The sequence below is a fragment of the Salvia miltiorrhiza genome, chromosome 4 (genome assembly GCF_028751815.1).
Source record: "Salvia miltiorrhiza cultivar Shanhuang (shh) chromosome 4, IMPLAD_Smil_shh, whole genome shotgun sequence".
Classification (NCBI taxonomy): Eukaryota; Viridiplantae; Streptophyta; class Magnoliopsida; order Lamiales; family Lamiaceae; genus Salvia; species Salvia miltiorrhiza.
In genome coordinates, this window is record NC_080390.1 from 27,170,256 (window position 1) to 27,190,422 (window position 20,167).

A 20,167-nucleotide genomic window follows, 5' to 3' on the forward strand; every position below is an offset into this window, starting at 1 on the left:
CAACTAAAAGCCCACTATTAATAAAGATGATTTTTGCGACTTGAATGTTTCCAAAAAAAAAAAAAGTATAATATTCCACGATTTTAGATTTCAAAACGGAGACAAATTGATATATGTGCCGTTTGTTATGAACTCCTGAATACAAAATAGAAAGATTAATATCTGACCGAAGACAAATTAATATTTTCCATTACGTACGATTTTATTTTTAGATTTGAGAATGGAGACAAATTGATATTTTAGATTATTTCGTCCATAAAAGAAAAAAGATTTTTTCAGATATATGAATTTTTTATTAAAAAATCAGAAAAAAAAATGCAAATGCCAAATTCGTTGGACGACAATAAGTATACTAATTAACGGTTGACCCAACGGAATACAGGAAATACAGCCCCACCTATCAATAGGAGAAACAGGAAGAAAACGAAAATAAAAGCATCCCACTTTAAACTATATTCTTCTTTTTCTTCTCTGGAACTGTACCTCTCCAACCTAAAATCCCAACCTTCACCGGGAATTAATCACATCCAAATGCTTCTCTCTTAATCCGCGCCAATTTGTGAGTATTTTTCTTTTCATTTCTTACAAACTGCTGTATATTTTCTTGTTCGTTTTCCTTCTTGTTTTTTGTGGTATTGTATTTGCAAAGTTTTCCATCTGAGTTTGCTCTTTGTTTTATGTGTGATGAGTTGTCTAGATGTTGAATTCAATTACTGTCATAACTTTTTTCAATTTGAGTTCTGTATCTTTTTCATTTACCGTTTTCTAAGTTTGCTATTTTGTGTTTTTTTGAGTTGTAGTAATTACTTGAATGGATTAAATTCCTGGTCTTAGTCTCTGTGTGTTTTCATCTTTTAGTTATGTAATGCTACTGTGTTTCTAAACTTGCATATGTAGTTTGCTATTTGATTTGGGTGAAGTAAAGAAGTAGTCACGAGTTAAGTTTATTTCATGTTTATTGCCTGCCCAACTTTTGTAGCTCTCCGGTATCTTAATTGCCACACTCAAAAAGGGGCAAAAGATTGAGAATGCTTTGGTGGTATTCTTGATTTCAAGAGGAATAACATCACAGCAGAAACAACATGGTTTCAACTGGTAATGGTGAGGATATTGTGGGATGTGAGGAATCGAGTGTGGGTAAAGCCAAGAGTCACGCACCTCTAAACATCTCAACATCACAGAGAGGTCTTATAAACAATGATAACTCGGAGAAAGGGTTTAATGCCGGCTTCTCCGCTATCTCTAAAAAGCTAAGGTTTCTGAAATTTGGTGACTTAGCTTCGCCATCAGCAAGATTCCAGCGGATTGCAGAGGGGAGGGATGAGGTTTCACGCGCTGTACCTTCGTCGAGCAGCCTCCATATACGTGAGCGCTTTCAAAGGATCTTTTCTCGTAAAATGGATTGGAATAATCTTGGGAGAATGGGCAAAGAATGGATTAGAGATCCTATGAATTTGGCTCTCTTTATTTGGATTGTATGTGTTGCTGTTTCTGGTGCTATCCTGTTCATGGTCATGATTGGAATGTTGAACCATGCCCTCCCGAAGAAGTCGGAGAGGGATGCTTGGTTTGAGGTCAATAATCAGATCCTCAATGCTTTGTTCACTCTCATGTGTTTATACCAGCATCCGAAGCGAATATATCACCTGGCACTACTGCTGAGGTGGAGGCAAGAAGATATTCTAAAGCTCCGGAAAGTTTACTGCAAAAACGGTACCTATAAACCCCATGAATGGGCACATATGATGGTGGTTGTAGCGTTGCTGAACTTGAACTGCTTTGCTCAATATGCCTTATGTGGTCTTAACTTGGGATACAAGAGGTCGGAGCGACCTGCTATTGGTGTTGGGATATGTATCTCTGTCGCAATTGGTGCCCCTGCAGTTGCAGGAGTTTACACCATGCTTAGCCCTCTCGGAAGAGATTATGAGACTGAGACGGATGAGGAGATGCAGATTCCAGTCACCGCTGAGGATACTAGTAGCAGAGACCAATCTAGGAGACAATCGTTGGAAAAGAGATTCTCATTCGCAATAAGAGATGATGGAAGAACCGTGGAGACTAGACCTAGTTGGAGTGGAGGCATTCTTGATTTCTGGGATGACATTTCCTTAGCTTACCTTTCACTCTTCTGTAGCTTCTGTGTTTTCGGATGGAATATGGAGAGGCTCGGGTTTGGCAATATGTATGTTCACATCGCCACCTTTCTTCTATTCTGTATGGCTCCCTTTTGGATTTTCAATCTGGCTGCTGTCAATATTGATAATGAGACGGTTAGGGAGGCGTTAGGGATCACGGGGGTTTTCCTCTGTGTTTTTGGTCTACTCTATGGTGGCTTTTGGAGAATTCAGATGAGGAAGAGATTCAACTTGCCTCCCTCGAAATTCTGTTGTGGTAAACCAGCTGTGACCGATTGCGCCATGTGGCTTTTCTGCTGTTGGTGCTCGTTGGCGCAGGAGGTAAGAACTGGGAATGCATATGACATTGTGGAAGACAAGTTTTACAGGAAAAACGCCGAGCAGATGCCTATGTCCCCATTGAATCGCGAAGGTGGTGAGTTTGAGTTCCGATCACATCCCACTTCTCCTTTAGGGAACAGCCCGTCTCCATCCCGTGTCACAAAGGCCAGCTCGCCTAGTCCCACCCGATTTTCCAAGGAGTACAACAGCCCCGGGAGGCAGCTCGCATTGATTGAAGAAGAATCTAATGCAGGAGTTAAGGATGAAATGATGACACCACCGACGCCTTCAGTTATTCGACGAGAAGATGTTTAGCTCAGCGCAAGTTTTGGAATTGTCAGGTAACTCTGTAATATCGATACATATGTGTTGTAATTCTTTTATTTAGAAAGTATGGCGATGTATTGCTCTGTTTATTGTGTAGACATGGTGAGTTTTGCTTGTGAGGTGAGTTTTGCTTGTGAGGCTTGCTTTTTCTTCTGTGTAAAGATGCATTTTGATTTCCTTATCATTGAAACTTTTTATTTCACCATTTAAACAAAGGTTATTTATCGTATGTGTTTCCAACTTTTAACATTTCTGAAAAAATATCCATCACTTGCGTTTTCACTTAAAAAATCCTTAACTTTTAGAAAAAGTTTGATTTATGTCACGCTTTACAAAATTTTTATGATTGAATAATCAGTTGCTTCACCAAAATCTAAATTATTTAATACTCCCTCTGTTTCATAAAAGTGTGCATGATTATTGATGACACGAGTTTCAATAAATGTTAAGTTAGTGTGTTATTAGTAGAAGAACGGATTCACTTTTATTAGTGGAAGGAGTCCAAAAAAGAAAGTGCACACTCTTATGAATGTCTCAAAGTAGAAATAAGTGCACAGTCTTATAGGACGAAGGGAGTATAAAATTATAGAAAAAGAAACCCCTCAACTCTAAGAATAAGTTTATCAGCAACCACCCAACCATCTTCAATATTTAATTAATTTGTCTCTTCCACATCACTAATATTCATCCCAACTCAACCACTTCTATTTTTGTTGATTTATCAATGACTACCCCAACCACCCAACCACAATATTATATACTTATTTTTAATCATAATAAATTTAGTAATATTAAAAATAAATTAAAATATTACCAAAAAAATTAAAATAAAAAAATAACAAACTAATAAAAATTTAAATTACGATAAACTAAAAATATAAATTACAACAATCCAAACTCGAAATAGAAAAAAAAAGACAATACATACTAAGCATTTAATTATCATCGCCAAACTTTTGCCATATATGCTCGATCAAGTCATGTAATAGAGAGTTGTGAGCTTCTCTATTGCGAAGTTGAGACCTAGTTCCCATATATAGCTCGCTAGGCTTGCAATCATATTCGTAGAGTATACGAAATCATTAGTTTCCTCTTCATCTTCACTTCAACGAGTATTCTGTCTTAGTCGATCTTCGATGAATTCTGTAGGATCATGATAGTTAAGGTAAGTGCTTCTTTCATCTTCCAGTATCATATTATGCATGATGATGCAAGCAATCATTATTTTCCCTATAAAAGCAAAACACGCTTGTAAAACTCCAAATACTCGCTCAACATCTTTTCGGGCAGCCTCTTGATGTTGAGCAAACAACTGGTGCTTTCGAAGTTGTGGAGCAGGAATAGATTTGATAAATGCCCCCCATTGAGGATATATACCATCAGGGAGATAATATCCCATATTCCTTTCGCGACCAATAACGATATAATTGGCCTTTGGTGCTCGACCTTCCAAGATATCATCAAAAACAAGCGATTGATCAAGTACATTGATATCATTTCTTGAACCTGGGGTTCCAAAAAATGCATGCCAGATTCATAGGTCTTGTGATGCAATTGCTTCCAGAATAATTGTTGGTGTACCGCTTCGTCCTACATATTGCGTTGCCCATGCAGTAGGGCAATTTTTCCATTCTCAATGCATACAATCAATACTGCCCATCATGCCTGGGAACCTTCGCCGTTCTCTGATGTGAAGAAGAGCTGCCATATCTTCTTTAGTGGGCTTTCTGAGGCACTCAACTCCGAAATTGGAAATGACACCTTTAATAAATTTGATGGCTGATTTACGAATGACTTGGGCACTCATTCGTAAGTATTCGTCATGCAAATCGGCTGAGGTGCCGTATGCCAACACCCTTATAGCTGCAGTACATTTTTGAATTGGAGACATACCAAGACGGCCAGCTGCATCAGGGTGTTGTTGGAAAAATTTATCTGTGGCGACGAGCTTGTTCATTATACGTTCGAACAAAGACTTTCGCATGCGAAACCTTGTTCGAAAATATTCTGGGGGATAGATTGGATCTTCTGAAAAGTACTGCTCAAACACACCTTCATGACCTATCTCACGTTTTCTTTCAATATACCGTCTGCTTGCTCTAACAGCAGGATTGGTAGGTTGTACAGATAGACTTGCGGATGGATGACCATATCCTCAATGATGCGGTCAAGTTGGCGATTATGTTCGGCAACGCTTTGTTCCCATGCTTCATCATCACTAGAATTTGAAGCATCAATATTAGAACTAGAGGCCATTTTTTGAAGAGGAGTTTTTTCTATTTAGAGTATAGAAGAGATATTTGTTTTATCATTTGAGAGAGTATATAGATAAATATATAAGCAAGAGCATGATAAGTGTCACATGCTATCTTACACAAACTATCGTGACAATAATTCAGAAATCGCATGGGTGTTGCCACCGAAAGTAAAGGCTTTTGGAAATAGCGTGACAATAATTCAAAAGTCACATGAGTGGTGCCACCGAAAGTAAAGGCTTTTGAAAATATCGTGACAATAATTCAGAAATCACATTACATTGAAAATACATAGAATGAAATTACATTGAAATTACACAAAATGAAATTACATTGAAATTACACAAAGCGAAATTACCTTGAAATTGCACAAACTGAAATTACACAAAGCGAAATTACATTAAAATTGCACAAACTGAAATTACACAAAATGAAATTACATTGAAATTGCATAAATTGAAATTACATAAATAAACCATACAACAATAATTTAAATAACACAATAATTAAAAACAAGCATCATAAGTTCGATTACATTCCATAAAGTTCTGCCATTAGCCGACGTTTGAGAGCTTCATCATTTGGAGATAACTGGATTTTTTTCATCAACGTATTCAACGTAGATGTTTTCATTTCTTTTTCACGTGTGATCCTCATTTCACGTAGATCAGTAGTGAAAGCATCTGAAACTATCAAAAATTGTGATTGTGTTTATTTTCGTTTTCTTTTAGCCTTACCTTTAGCTTTATCTCTACCAATAGGACGATGAAATTTTGAAGCATCACTACCAGGAGTTTCTGGAGTGGAGTCGGTTGGAGGATCCACATCTTCATCTGTCCTTGCTTTTTTTGAGCTGCTGCCACTTTCGTCATCACTGTCTTCATCGTCTGGGTGAGAACGTAGTATAAAATCAGTATTATCCAATTTCAGTTCCCATTTGGGATTGCTGCTCATAACATTTTCAAACACCTCATGGTGCGTAAACTTAGTTTAGCCATAAATTGTTTGAGCTGCTTTCTCAATATCCTCTTTGGACTGACCGCTCGTTCGTCGTTCATATGCTTTCTTGTATGCAGCAACCCACATAGTTACATTTTTGTTGAGGCGTTTGAAACGTTGCCTCAATGATTCCAAGGTCCTTGAACCTCCAATTTCTGGATTATCTGCTCGACTTTGCTCATACATATTTACAACACTTTTTCAAAATAACGAACTATTTCGGTTAGTGCCAACAATTGGATTGTTACTGACAAAGCACCAAGTATACATTGGTGATATATCTTCTATATCAGTCCAACTTTGTGCATTATTTGAAGGGTTTACAGAGAAATTTTCAGAGGTTTGGTGGTATTCAGAAATAGGAGTATGGGTTGGATTTTGCGAGAATTATGAATTCATAGCATAATCAAACTCTGAGAATTCATTGGAGCTTGGAATATCAACAAGATTTGGATAATAGTGTTGGGAGGGATTGAAATTTTGAGAGTTGAAGAAAGAATTATTGCCTCGATCCATTGAAAAATAGAGAAAAAACACTAGATGTTATATGTAGAGAAGAGAAATAGAAGAATTTGAAGGTGTGTTGAAATATAGCAAGAGCGGTATCTATTTAAAGAGAATGAAAAAATATAAATTTTGAATTTTTTTTAATAAATATTTTATGTAAAGATATACTTCCTCCGTCTCATTAATAAAGACACAACTTTCCTTATTGGGTTGTCCCAATAATAAAGACACACTTCTAAATAAGGAAATAATTAGGGAATAAGAATACTTAATTAACTACACCTTAATTACATTATAAATACCCTAAATTCTTTCTTTATCTCTCGGCCACTCCGCCCTGCCTTCTCCGACCTCTCCGCCACTCTCTTTGCCTTCTCCGGCCGACGACGGCTCCGGCGCCGCGCCGCAACCGCCTTCCTTTCTCCCCTCGCATCTCTCTTTGTCTGACCCCTCTCTCTTCCCCTATCGGTTCTCCCTCATCTCTCTCGTTCATCTCTCTCGTTCATCTCTCTCTCTCTAGACCTCTGTATCTGCAGCTGTCGCCTTCTCCGACCGAACAACCGCCACCCATCCTCTTCTCTTCTCCGGCGGATCTGGTTCTAGTGGCTAGGGTTTGCAGGGCGGCAGATTTGGGGGCTAGGGTCTAGGGTTTGCAGGCTTTCGATTTTGGGCGAGAACCCCTCCTCCTTGGTTCTGGAATCCTCCATGGCTGCCGCCCATCTCCTCGCCCCAATTCTGCCACCGCCCCCCTCATCCACCACCGTCCGTGGTCGGTGTCACCGCTATTACAAATTTGATGTTAATTTTGAATCAGTTTTTGCTGCTAAATTTTTTGGAATTGTTTGTGGGTTCGATTGTCTCTGGGTTCGATTTGCAATTGTTTCTGGGTTCGATTTTCAATCTGTCTAATTGTTTCTGGGTTCGATTCAATCAGTTTTTGAATCAGTTTTTGTAGTCACAAATTTGCAATTGTTTCTAGGTTCGATTTTCGGTGGCATAGCAGAGGGAATCGGCAGTGGTGGTCGGCGGCGGCGGTGGTGGTCGGAGAAGATGAGAGAGAGAGTTGAGGCTTAATAAAGCCCCTTATCAATTCCTTAATCAAATACACTAATAATGCTAAACTGTCTCACCTTAATCTCCGTGCCCAAATGAAGTGTGTCTTCATTATTGGGACGGAGGGAGTAATAATTTTTTATCAATTATCTAAATAAAATCTACTAAACCAATTATATATCAACAAGTGTCACTATATCAATGAATTAGATTTTAGGAGAGAGAGAGACCAAGGCTGGTCCGATTTTTCCAGTGGTCGACCACCTCTTGGACACCCACTTTTAATTGTTAATTTTTTTTTCATATAGCTTACGTGGAGGTCAACGTCAACCAGGTCTTCAAAAAACTTGGTCTAAGGATCCATCCAAAAATCCGATAAAGTGACTTATCATTTCATTGTTAGATCTATAAGGCATGATATAAATCACACTTCTTCAAAGAGTTGAAGGTTTTTGAAGTGAAAATGTAAGTTGAGAGATTTTTTTGGAAAATGTTGAAAGCTAGGGATACAAACTATATTATCCTTTTGTTTAAAGATGAACTATGATTATTCCTTTAAACAAAGGTGCATTATGAATATGAATATGAATAATTTCAGATTATCCCTGAATTTTGTCTAACTACATAAAATAAAGCCTCGTTTACTTGTGTTTCAAAAGACATCTGCATAAATTTTTACCATTCCAAACACCATAACCATATCTTTCTAACCTTGTTTTCCATGAAAACCATATTTTCTAACTCCTTGCACTGAACAAAAAAGAAAGGTGTGGTATACGCAAGAATGAGAGGAAGATAAATGTTGAGATGAACCGATCCCAGCCACAAAATTAGGAAATAAATGAAACAAAGTCAACATGTCAATCTATTTCTTCTCATTTAGTAAAAGAAAATAATATCCATGAAAATAAAAAATTGGAAATATTAAAATGTATCATTATGCCCTTAATGATTAAAACTAAAAAAGCAAAAAACTTTAAAAATTCTGAAAAAACCCTTCTAAACCTATGGCCCCCCTCCACCTGAACCCTAATTGCCGCCATCCCCCATTTCCCCGTTTTGTAGTGCCGCCGCTGCTTCTCTCTCTCTCTCTTCCCATTTCTACGCCGCCGCCACCCTCATCCCTTTTCCCTTCCCATTTCTACCACCATTGATGCGGTTACTCCGTTGCTTCCTCGATCTCCATTGTATCTCTATCTCTCTCTCTATTCGCCCCATCCCAATTTTTGCGCCGCCGCCACCCTCAACCCCCTCCTAATTATGCGATGCCACTGTCCTTCACCATCATTGACGCTATTTTTGTTTCTCGATTCGCCCCTTCCCCACCCCCCTTCTCTATTATTTCCTCCATTTCTTTCTCAATCTGAAATTCCAATCTCTCTCTAGATTCTTGGCATTTTGGCAAGAATTGTCGTCGGCTCTGCATCTTCACCTCTCGATTATCCAACACCACTGTTGCCTCGGGACGATTATTACACATTTTGCAAAAAAGTGTATGACATTGCAAAAGTGTGTGCAAAAAAATGGCTATTACACGATTACAAAATCATGTAAATTGAAAAAATGTTACCATTTATAAAATTGGGTTAATGTATAAATTCATCCCTGAAGTGGACACCCCTAGAGCGTATCACTCCCCATTTTTGACCTTGGCCCAAATACACCCCCAGAGTCCATAAAAATGGTGCATTTAAACCCAACGAGTTAACGCCGATATCTCTCCGTTAACTTTTTTTTTTAATTGGGAAAAGGTGCAGATTGGCCCCCGAAGTAGTAGCCCCTATAGCGTATAACCCCTCTTACTCACTGTGTGTGAAATTAAACCCCTGAACTCCGAGAAAAGGGTGCAAATTCCCCCCTCTGACCTAACGCCGTTAAGAGTCCGTTAATGTTTGAGTTTAATTGCACCCTCTACTTCAGGGGTGGATCTGCACCTTATTTTATTTTATTATTATTTTTTTTTTTAATTTCAGCAACCCACCTCCGGCATCAACTTAACCGCCCCCGTACTCATCGATTCTGACTTGCACCTTGTTTTTTTAGGCTTATCTTATGATATTAATTGTGTATATATTTATCTATATAATATATATTTAAATTTTATTTATTTATTTTTGAATAATTATTAAAACTCTAGATAATAATTGTGATTTTATTTTTGGTTAATTTAATATTTGTAAATTTATTTTAAAAGAGATAAAAGAATGGATCCGGGTCAGGACTCGAGACCCTGTGAATCTAATGGATTTGGACATGAATCTCGTTTTTTTGGACCTAACGGATTTGAACCAGATCCTGACCTAAGTAAAAAAATACGGATATGGATTTGGACCAAGCAGGATTCGATCCAGGTCCATATCTGGAGTTGGTGATGCTGCTGCATGTCGGCGATAAGCAGTCGACGATCAAGAGATTGAGCGCGTGCGAGCTGACAAAGTGTAAGTTGGAGCTGATGAGTACGGGGGACAGTTAAGTTGATGCCGGAGGTGGGTTGCTGAAATTATATAAATAAAAAATAAAAAAAATTAAGGTGCAGATCCACCCCTGAAGTAGATGGTGCAATTAAACCCAAACATTAATGGACACTTAACGGCGTTAGGTCAGAGGGGGGAATTTGCACCCTTTTCTCGGAGTTCAGGGGTTTAGTTGCACACACAGTGAGTAAGAGGGGTTATACGCTATAGGGGCTACTACTTCGGGGGTCAATCTGCACCTTTTCCCTATTTAATTTAAATTATTGATTTCACCATTAAAATTTTTCCGGCTAGCCTTCGCCAGAACCCCAACCTTCACCGCTATAAAAAAAAACTCTTGGTTGTAGCTCCGGTCTCAACTCCTCCAGCTTTATCTCCCGTTGTGACCGCTCCACAGGCACCAATGCCAATGAGCTCACCCCCAGTGCTGACACCGACAACTTTCCCCCTCTGTTGTGTCATCGTCGCTGTCTACCGGGTAAATTAATTTGTGCATTTTTCCGTTGAGGGGTGCGCCGGAGTAGAGGGACACACTGGAGATTTTTTTGCCGTCACTGAGTATGACGTTGAAGGGGAAATCACGGTCGACTGTGCCGGCGCCGACGGTGGTGAGTCATGGCACGAGGTTGATCACCCACATCCTGTTGGGGCGTTCGTTTACAGCTGAGGAAGAGACGAAAATTCCCCTCAAAACGGCGACGTATGCGCCGATTGCGATGGGATCGAGATAGTAAAGCGAAAAGATCCCCTCTCCGACGCCGATTGGGATCGAAATCACGTCGACGCCACGTAGAAATTTAAAAAAAGAAAAAGAATTTAAGTTAACTTGCGCTTTTACCCCCCATTCTCGACCTTGGCCCAAATACACCCCCAGAGTCCATAAAAATGGTGCATTTAAACCCAACAAGTTAACGGCCGTTAACTTGCTGGGTTTAAATGCACCCTTTTTATGGACTCTGGGGGGGGGGGTATACGCTCTATGGGTGTCTAGTTTAGGGGTGAATTTGTACCTTAACCTTATAAATTTTTTGATAAATTTGCTTTTACTATATAATTTTGGCTAGATTAGGATGTTGATTTAATGAAATATTCCTTTTGTTTCAGACTGGTGATTTATAGACCCTTTTTGTTTGGGCTTCGGTTGATTTTAGACTCTCTTTTTTGCTTTAATGGTTCTGTCTGGACAAATTGACATCTTCCCAAAACCTAACAAACGGCGTGCAATTGGAAGCAAGACGACAACTCACTCCCTAAGCATGAACTCGACACTTTCACCATCTAAACCCTTTGAAAGCTTTCACCAATCACTTAGTAAAAGAATCAATTACAAATTCGCACAACCCAATCGATCGTTCAAGAACACAATGAAAAAACGATCAAACAAGATCACACACTCTTGAACGGTATCATCTGAAGACTCACAAAATATATTATGGAAAACACACGAGAATATCGATAAAAGTCGTAGCAAGAAATGTCCATCTCTTCGCTCTTAACTAAACGAACCTTAGGCAGAGTGAGTTCTAGCTCGAGTGGGACTCAATAAACGAGAGCCGAGTCTATCTATAATTACGATCCAATAAGACTTCATCAAATCTGGAGATTCAAAGTCGTGTATATCCAAAAGAATCGCCTAAATATAACTCTTCAAATTGCTGCTAAAAATCCGCAAAGGATAAATATCAAAGTGTCTCAGAGACCAAGTGGTACAATGAATCAAGAAGTACATGACAATATAAATTAGTATAACTTATACTCTAACAAGGCTATTGTCGAGGGTTCTGAAATTGGTTAGGAGCGACAGTTGCAATACAAAGCCGACTTTGCTCGCGTTGGGTGGTAGTATATTTGTTACTATCGTTCTCTATACTGATAGTTCACACGTAGTAATAAGGTGGATGAGATTGTTAAAAACCATGTCAACACAAATATTTAAAATGAGATTGTTGTTACTATCGTTTCTCTATACTGATAAATCTGATGAGATTCGATACTTCTAAACAACTGACAAAGTTCATGCTAATAATTCTAAATGACATGAAACTCCGAACGTGTTTAATATTAGTCAAACCATCAAATAATGGAAGTATATTTTTGCTAAATAGGGGCGGCTCTGGCCCTGCGTAGGGTGGTCGACTATACAAGGCTTCGAAAAAATAGGGGCTCCAAAATATATAGATCCATGTAGATATTTTATGTATATCATTATTGAAACCCATTTTATTGTTGAAGCATTCAAAACATTGCGGTGGTGAAGGCTTTTTCTTAATGTCTGGACCCAAGATTGATCCCTCTTTGCATCGAGTCAATATTTTCTTTGTCAAATAAGAGTTGCTTTGTATCTTAAACCACATTAAGCTAGACGTCTTTATACCTTCTTCTTCATTTTTTTCTAAAACTTCTTTATTTTATCTTCTATTTTCTAAGTTTTCTTCAACGATCTTTCAAGCTAGGCAAGGAAATTTTTAAAAAATTTCAATCATATTTTATATTTTCAATTTTTTTCTTAACTATGAATAGAGGACTCAAATTTAAGAATTCACACATGGCATGTATTCTCTTAGTCCCGCCCCTATTGCTAAGTTGTATATGTCTGACTTCGTTATCTGTTACCGATCGAGTAAATATTTCAAAGCACAGATATGTCCTAGTATGCACATACCAGCAATTTTTCAACACGTATTAAATATCGCAATCACTGGAAAATTGGGCATAGCCGCCCCTAGGGGTGTAAATTCGGGTAGAGGATATCGGGTATACCCTCACCCGACCCGATATCCGCGCGAGTATCGGGTACCCTCCCAATTTATAAAGAGGGTCGAGTGAGGGTATGTAACTCTAGAAACCTGCGGGTATCGGGTACCCGCGTCGGGTAATGCGGGTACCCGCATACCCGATTTTAGATTGATTTAATTAATTTTTTATTTATTTTAATTATTTATTATAATTTTCAATTTCTCGTATTTCTTTCTACGGGTCAAGAAAGACTTAAGAATGAAGAAAACATTTAACAAACAAAATATTGCGTCACATGTTTCATGGATTATTGATTAAATAGAAAGGATATTTTTAATTTTTTTTAAAGCGGGACAAACTACTGTCAATTTGCGGGACAAATTATCCTCAAATTTAAATGGCTTCAAAAAATCGTGGGTAATGCAGATACCCGAATACCCGCTGCGGGCCTTCGGGTACCCGCACATACAACGTGGGACGAGTGAGGGTGCAATTTTTGTGTGATTTTGCTGGTGGGGTACCTGCAATTTGCGGGTAGGGTACCTGACTAGCCCTGAATTTACATCCCTAGCCGCCCCATCACTATTGAGTTGCATATAAACCACCATTCATAGAAAAAGTCAAAGTTAAACAATTGTTGACCGATGAATTATAAAGTAGACTAGAAAAAGATGTGTGGTTGGAGAAGACAATAACTGTAGTTATTGTTTGGGAAGGATAAATATATACTCCCTCCATTTCAATAAATTTAGCGCATTTTTTTTTCCGAATTATACCATTAAAATGGATCGTACTATAATGACAAAAATTAATTTTGGATCAATTTAAACGTCCTCCTCAATATGTGCCCCAAAGGTTTTGAGCCCCAATTATTGGGATTTAGGGGGGGGGGGGTATTGTCTTACAACGAAAAAGAATGAGCATAAATTACTTAAGCAAAATGTATTGGTCGTGGGCCCAAGCAATAAGTCAAAACACCTACCGAACATGTTTTAATGTATGGTAAATTAATACATTTTTTTATCGCTCTTAATATAGTGATTGTAATTTATATATCATTTATAATAGGAGTTTTAGAAAATAAAATCATAAATTATTTTGAAATTATAATTTTTGCGTGACTTTTGAAGTATGACAAATTAAATTACCATCTTTCAATTTTTGCAATTTAGTCCTGCCCCCAATTTTTTCTAATCACCGAATTGTTGAATTGAAGTTTATGTGGATTAGTTGGCCACATAATATTCATGTTACGACGTCGTTTGTAATAAAATTGCTGAATATTGGAAATTATGATGCAGATACATGATACAATCTCTTTATAATTTGAAGAAAATTTAATTGAAATTGTACGAAACGACGTCGTTTAAGGCTCACAAAAACGATGTTGTCTTTACTAATTCACATAAGCTCCAATTTAGCACTCCGGTGACCGAAAAAAAAGGGAAATGAACTATTTCAAAATTATTTAGTCATATACAAAGTCATATGACAGTGGAACCCTTTTAAAACTATAATCTCGCATGTGCCCGTCCCCATTATATTATGCGACATAGAAGAAGGAAAGAAAAGTTGGCATTTCTTGCAACGGCTTTCCAAAATAACTCTTGTTGTTGCAGCTTGAGCTTGTGAATCTTGAGGAAATGCATGCTTAATGTGAACATTCAGTCACTGATGTGTTCGTTAAATATACTAGGGATTAGAGTTGGATTTTTCACCTGTAGTGAGATTATCGATGACAAACTTAGATAGATGACCAGAGATAAAGAGGAAAGGTTGTATATTTCATGTTACGTAAAATTACAATAAGGGAAAGAACTCCTATTTATAGAGATACAAGAGAATGGTAGAAAAGGTCTTTTAACTTCATTGTACATGCTCTGATCTAGCTAAGGGAATAGCTCTGTAAAAGTAGTTGTCGAGTGTGTCAGCAGTTTGTCGGATTTTGTCTGTTATGCAGCGGTGTAATATCCTTGCTCAGTCGTGACCTCCAGTGCTGTAATATCCCTGCTCAGCACGTGACCTCCAGTGCTGCCCGCTCTTTTAGCAGAAATATTATTGATTGCCCGTCGAGGCCCTCCCCAGGTAAGAATTTCTCGAAGGATGCAGATAGGGGTAACCTTTCTCTGCCGTCTCTAGCTTTGCTTCCCGATCATGCATACTTTATTCCTCATCAGTCACGAATCCTTATCATTATGAAGATTACAATAACAACAACAATGATGGTACATCTTGATGAGTTATGTGTTGTCTTATCTATTATGTGTTCAAAGTTGTATTTTTTATTGTTTTACTTAGAATTACAAGAGGTATCTAATATATAATCAAATAAGCAACTCGCAAACAGGCGAGACCTCTACAACACACAAAAATGGGAAAATAACCGCATGTAGGCGGGACCACTACTACACAAAGGTGAGAACATTGGCCATACAAAAGTGAGAAAACTACCCGTACGCAGACGAGACTGAACCCAAGACCTCTCACAAAGGAGAGTCTTTGGGTGCCTCAGCTTTGCCATTTGAGCTAGGCCTCATTGGCATGTGACACGCACCCGTCATGCGGTACGATCAAAATACTTGTGCATATCCTAGACGGACAGTACACGCTCCTACTTCTCACAACTAGAAATAAATCTTAGTAGCAAGTATATGATCGAATCCCACAGGGAGTGAGGAACCACTTTGTTCTCCAACGACAAACTGAGGTGTCACAGGTCTCAATCTGTATACTCTGTACAAGAAACTAAACAAAGATCAATAATAACAAAGGGGTAAGGTTTACGGTTAGGTCATAATTGTTGTTAATATTATTTCGGTCATAGGCATACTGATGATGTTGGTTCTGATTATACTGCGGGCGTTGCATCGGTGCTCCCATGTTGTTCTGCTGCTGGGGTTGACCATCTTGCTTCCACCTGAAATTAGGATGATCTCTCCATCCCGGATTGTAAGTGTTTGAGAAGGGATCATACTTGCGTGGATTCCCATCATGTCCACCAATAGCATTAACATCAACAATGTCCTTACCGAAGCTAGCACAATTTTCAGATTGGTGCCCTGTAGCGTTGCAAAGGCCACACTGACGAACCTTCTTCGGTATAGTCAGACCCAAAAGAAGTTCTTTGAGTTCATTCATACTCTTCTCCATAGTTTTCTTCAGTTTGGACATCTTCTCTTTCTCTTAACTTTTTCTCGGTATTTCTAGATTTCTTTCATGCCCTTCATCGCGTGATTCTTCTGCCATGGTGCCCAACAGTTGAAAGATCTCCATTGGAGTTTTACTCATCAACGATCCATTACAAGCTGCTAGGACCAAACTGCGATCATTTCTCCGCATGCCCTTTACGAAGCTTTCCCTTGATCTTTTGGAGAAATTTGATGGTGAGGACAGTTGCTCAGCATCCTCTTGAATCGCGTCCAGTACTCATAGAAGGATTCTAGCCCATCTTGCCTTATACTGGTCAGTTGGCGGATATCCCATCTCATCCGCTCCACTCTTGATGCTGGGAAAAATTCCTACAAGAAAACCTGTTGCAGTTGTGCCCAAGTGGTGACACTGCCCGCGGGTAGGTCATACAACCATCTTCTCGCATTGTCCACCAAGGTAAAAGGGAAGAGTATCAACTTAACATATTCTTGTTGCTCATCATTTGACTGGTGCATGATCGTCATCTCAAAATCTTGGAGATGAGTGTGAGGATCATCTCCTGGGTATCCATTGAACTTCGGTAAGATCTGAAGCAGTGAGGGCTTTAGGTGCGCAATCGACGTTCAGTTCGATAAATATCAGGGTCAAACACCAATGCTCTTGCTGCTCGACGAGTTCCACGCATACACCAGTAGCGAAAAATAGAGTGAGGAGGGAACAAAATTGTTACGCGTCACTCCCTGGCAACGGCGCCAATTTTGACACGCACCCGTCGTGCGGTACGATCAAAATACTTGTGTATGCCCTAGACGGACAGTACACACTCCTACTTCTCGCAACTAGAAATAAGTCTTAGTAGCAAGTATAAGGTCGAATCCCACAGGGAGTGAGGAACCACTTTGTTCTCCAACGACCAACTGAGGTGTCACAGGTCTCAATCTGTATACTCTGCACAAGAAACTAAACAAAGATCAATAATAACAAAGGGATAAGGTTTACGATTAGGTCATAACTATTGTCAATATTATTTCGGTCATAGGCATACTGATGATCCGTCCATGATCCGTATAAACTCAAGGCGTGGCCCAAAGATATTGGGGCGTTTGAAGAGGCTATACTTTACATTTAGGATGGTTGAGTCCATTGTGATCACTTGGTCCGAAGTTCACACAATCCCCGGTCACAAGGCAGTGCTTCACTCCTCCTTAGGTAGTAGTCATACCCGTTACTCACCAAGTATGACCCTCACCAACCTTCTCTCCCGAGGTCCCCAACTCTGAACTTTGAGTGGCACATGCCTCCTGGACACAACCATTTTCGGCTTGTCAGCCGACCAATCACAGACATGCTAAGGCGCAGTAGTTACCTTCCTCGTTTGATAACCATGGCTTTATGCCTCGTCACAGTTGATGGGTGGTTTCTAGAGAAGCCCAAGACTGAGGAAGGACAGTGTATCCCATCAATCCTTTCCTCACCTTCCGGATCTACAACGCCTTTTGTTGACGCTGCTCAGCTACTCGGTCGTGGGTATACCGGTTGTCACACCCTAGTATGTCCTGGCCTTTGCTTGACACGGACATCGTTTTACCGAATGGAGATCACCCGTTAGGCCCCTACTATCCATGGTTTGGCACAGATCCGTCTGGAACCACGAGACTCAACCTAAAGAACAAATGCCTCACGAGTGTTTACATATTGACAACAATTATTTCCACCCCTTAAACCTCACCAAAAAGACTACTCACACATAGCAGTAAACATAAATGCAAAATGAAATAAACACAACATATAACAAAAGGAAAAACTTGAATTAATGAAAGAGTACCTAAGGCCACGAGCCTTAATCTTGTTCCTTGCATGAATTGAAAACGAAAGTAATAAAGTACTGGAAATATAAATTGTTTAGATGCCACAAATCGGCAGGAATCAAAGAGTACTAAACTATGCAAAAGCCAAAGTTCAATGGGCCAAGAGCTTCTTCACGCTGCACATCTCATTCCTTTTATACTGTAGAATGGTAGGGAGCTAACCTTAGTTGCGCCAGTTCTATATCTTCATCGAGATTTTCTTTCCTTCTTTAGCACAATCTCCAATTGATCCGATTGAAGATACTCTCCAGCTGCAATCTTGGGTCAAACTTCCCTTCTTCCAGATTCTTCCGTAAGCTTCTCCATCCTTCTGCACTCTTCCGCCAAATCTTCATGATTTACTTTCCTTTCTTGGCTCTGGCTGTCTGCTTAAGTTGGTTGTGATCGAACGGATTGCTTCTTCAGGTTTGACTCATACCAGGTGGGTTGCTTCGGGTTCCCATACCCCAAGTTAAACTTGAGAGGTACGCGCCTAGGCTCCATGCTGGTGAACCACATTTCCTCCGTTTGCCTCTTACTGGACCTTCCTTCCTCCACAAAAGAGTTTTCCCCGGACAGACCTGAACTGACACAAACTAAGGGAAAAAACAGGGCCAAATGGCCCAAAAGTCGAAGACGCATCAAAGTTGTATTGACGTCTTCTTTGATCCATAAAATTATAGTTTATGGCATTCACTTAATTGTTATTAGTCTTCATTATTGACATGTTCTGCTACTCAAATAATTAAGCTACTCAAATCAATGACAAAAGAAATATAAATTAGGTCAAATAACTAAACAAATGAAAATACAACCCATGTGAGGAGGGTGAAACATAAAATAATAAACTCTTGCAAAAAAAAGGAATAAAGAGATTCTTCAATGTGTACATGCATGCCAAATTTGTTTGGAAAGATGTAACCAAACACGTTAACACATTGAACGCTATGGAAACAATACTACATGTTTTTCATAGAGTACAACGTTTACGTAATCTATGTGCTCACTTGTAGTGATAGATGGTATAATCTTTTCTGATGCACAGAGACAGAGATAGTAAATGTAATCTATGCACTCAAAAATTGATAGAGATATATTCCCATGCACATTGAAACTACCGTAGTCTATGTTAGCCATATACTCCATCCTTCCCATTGATCTTGTCATATTTTCCTTTTTGGGTTGTCACATTAATCTTATCCTATTTCTATTTTGAGTAATAATTTTATACTACAAATCAATATGGTCCCACACCTTTTCACATTTTTACTACACTAATTTAACACTCCTTACTAACCGTATCCAAAAGAAATGAGACAAGCCCAATGGAACAGATGGAGAACTACATTTATGTACACTGCTGTATATCACGTACATAGCCTACTCATAATAACCTCAGTCTACCGGTAAGCATAGACTAAAAACTGTATTTAATTTCATAATAATCTTTTCTTAGTCTATTTAACTATAAGACTATGTCCGTCTCAAAAAAAAAAATCATTTCGTCCCACTTCAAATGTCTTGTTTTCATTTTTGGGTTGTTCCACTTCAAATGTCATGTTTCTCTTTATGGAAAAAATTAATATCAAAAAGTGAAAATTTTGGGGCCCACATCACTTTTTCAACTCTATACCACACCACTTAATAATATACTCCCTCTGTCCCGCTCTAAATGTCTCATTTCTTTTGGGCACAGAGATTAAGAAATATGAATAAAGTATATAAAGTGAATTGGTGGAAATTGTTTAAATATTAAGTATAGAGGAAATGGGACATTTGGAGTGGGACAACCCAAAATAGAAAATGAGACATTTGGAGTGGGACGGACGGAGTAATTAACATCTTAAAAAAAAATGACACTGAATTTATAACCGAAGCTATAATTTATGTTATCCATAGACCACGTGGAAGTTGTAGTTTTATAAGACTACAAAATTTTTCTTAAATGGTATTTGACTGAGCTTATAAGATTTTTAAAACAACCTATAAGTTGTGTTTAATAGCTTAGAGTATCCGCAGTGGGAGGCGCTAATCGGTGGTCCCCACCTTAGCGCCCCACCTTCCCTCCACAGTGCATTGGCTCTCTATAAGAGACGCTAAAATCTTCATTTCCATTTAATTCTATTTTTACTCTTCTATTTTAAAATTCTACTTTTCATTACAAATAAAATTCAACATTACAATAATTAAAATAAAATTAAAGACTAAAAAAAATACAATTATTAGAATGAAAAAATACAATAATTTTTTTAAGGCTGAATCGGATCAAAACAAGACCAAATGTGCTCCTTCAAATTTGAAGCTCGTTCAATGTCCTTGCGAGCCGCTTCCTACATCAACTTAAATCGCTTACTCTTCTC

At 38.7% G+C, this 20,167-nt stretch overlaps 2 protein-coding genes across 2 annotated transcripts; one reads left to right on the top strand and one right to left on the bottom strand.

Moving 5' to 3' along the window:
* The first annotated feature begins 373 nt into the window (after positions 1–373).
* On the top strand, positions 374–3,015 carry LOC131020065 (uncharacterized). Its single transcript, XM_057948709.1, has 2 exons — positions 374–559; positions 980–3,015. The coding sequence occupies exon 2, from the start codon at positions 1,083–1,085 to the stop codon at positions 2,772–2,774; it is 1,692 nt and encodes a 563-aa protein (XP_057804692.1). The 5' UTR covers positions 374–559; positions 980–1,082; the 3' UTR covers positions 2,775–3,015.
* An 876-nt stretch (positions 3,016–3,891) lies between these two features.
* LOC131023221 (uncharacterized) lies at positions 3,892–4,743 on the bottom strand. The gene is made up of 2 exons (XM_057952762.1): positions 4,431–4,743; positions 3,892–4,292 (listed from the first exon to the last, which is right to left on the bottom strand). The coding sequence occupies exons 1-2, from the start codon at positions 4,741–4,743 to the stop codon at positions 3,892–3,894; spliced, it is 714 nt and encodes a 237-aa protein (XP_057808745.1).
* Positions 4,744–20,167: the final 15,424 nt, after the last annotated feature.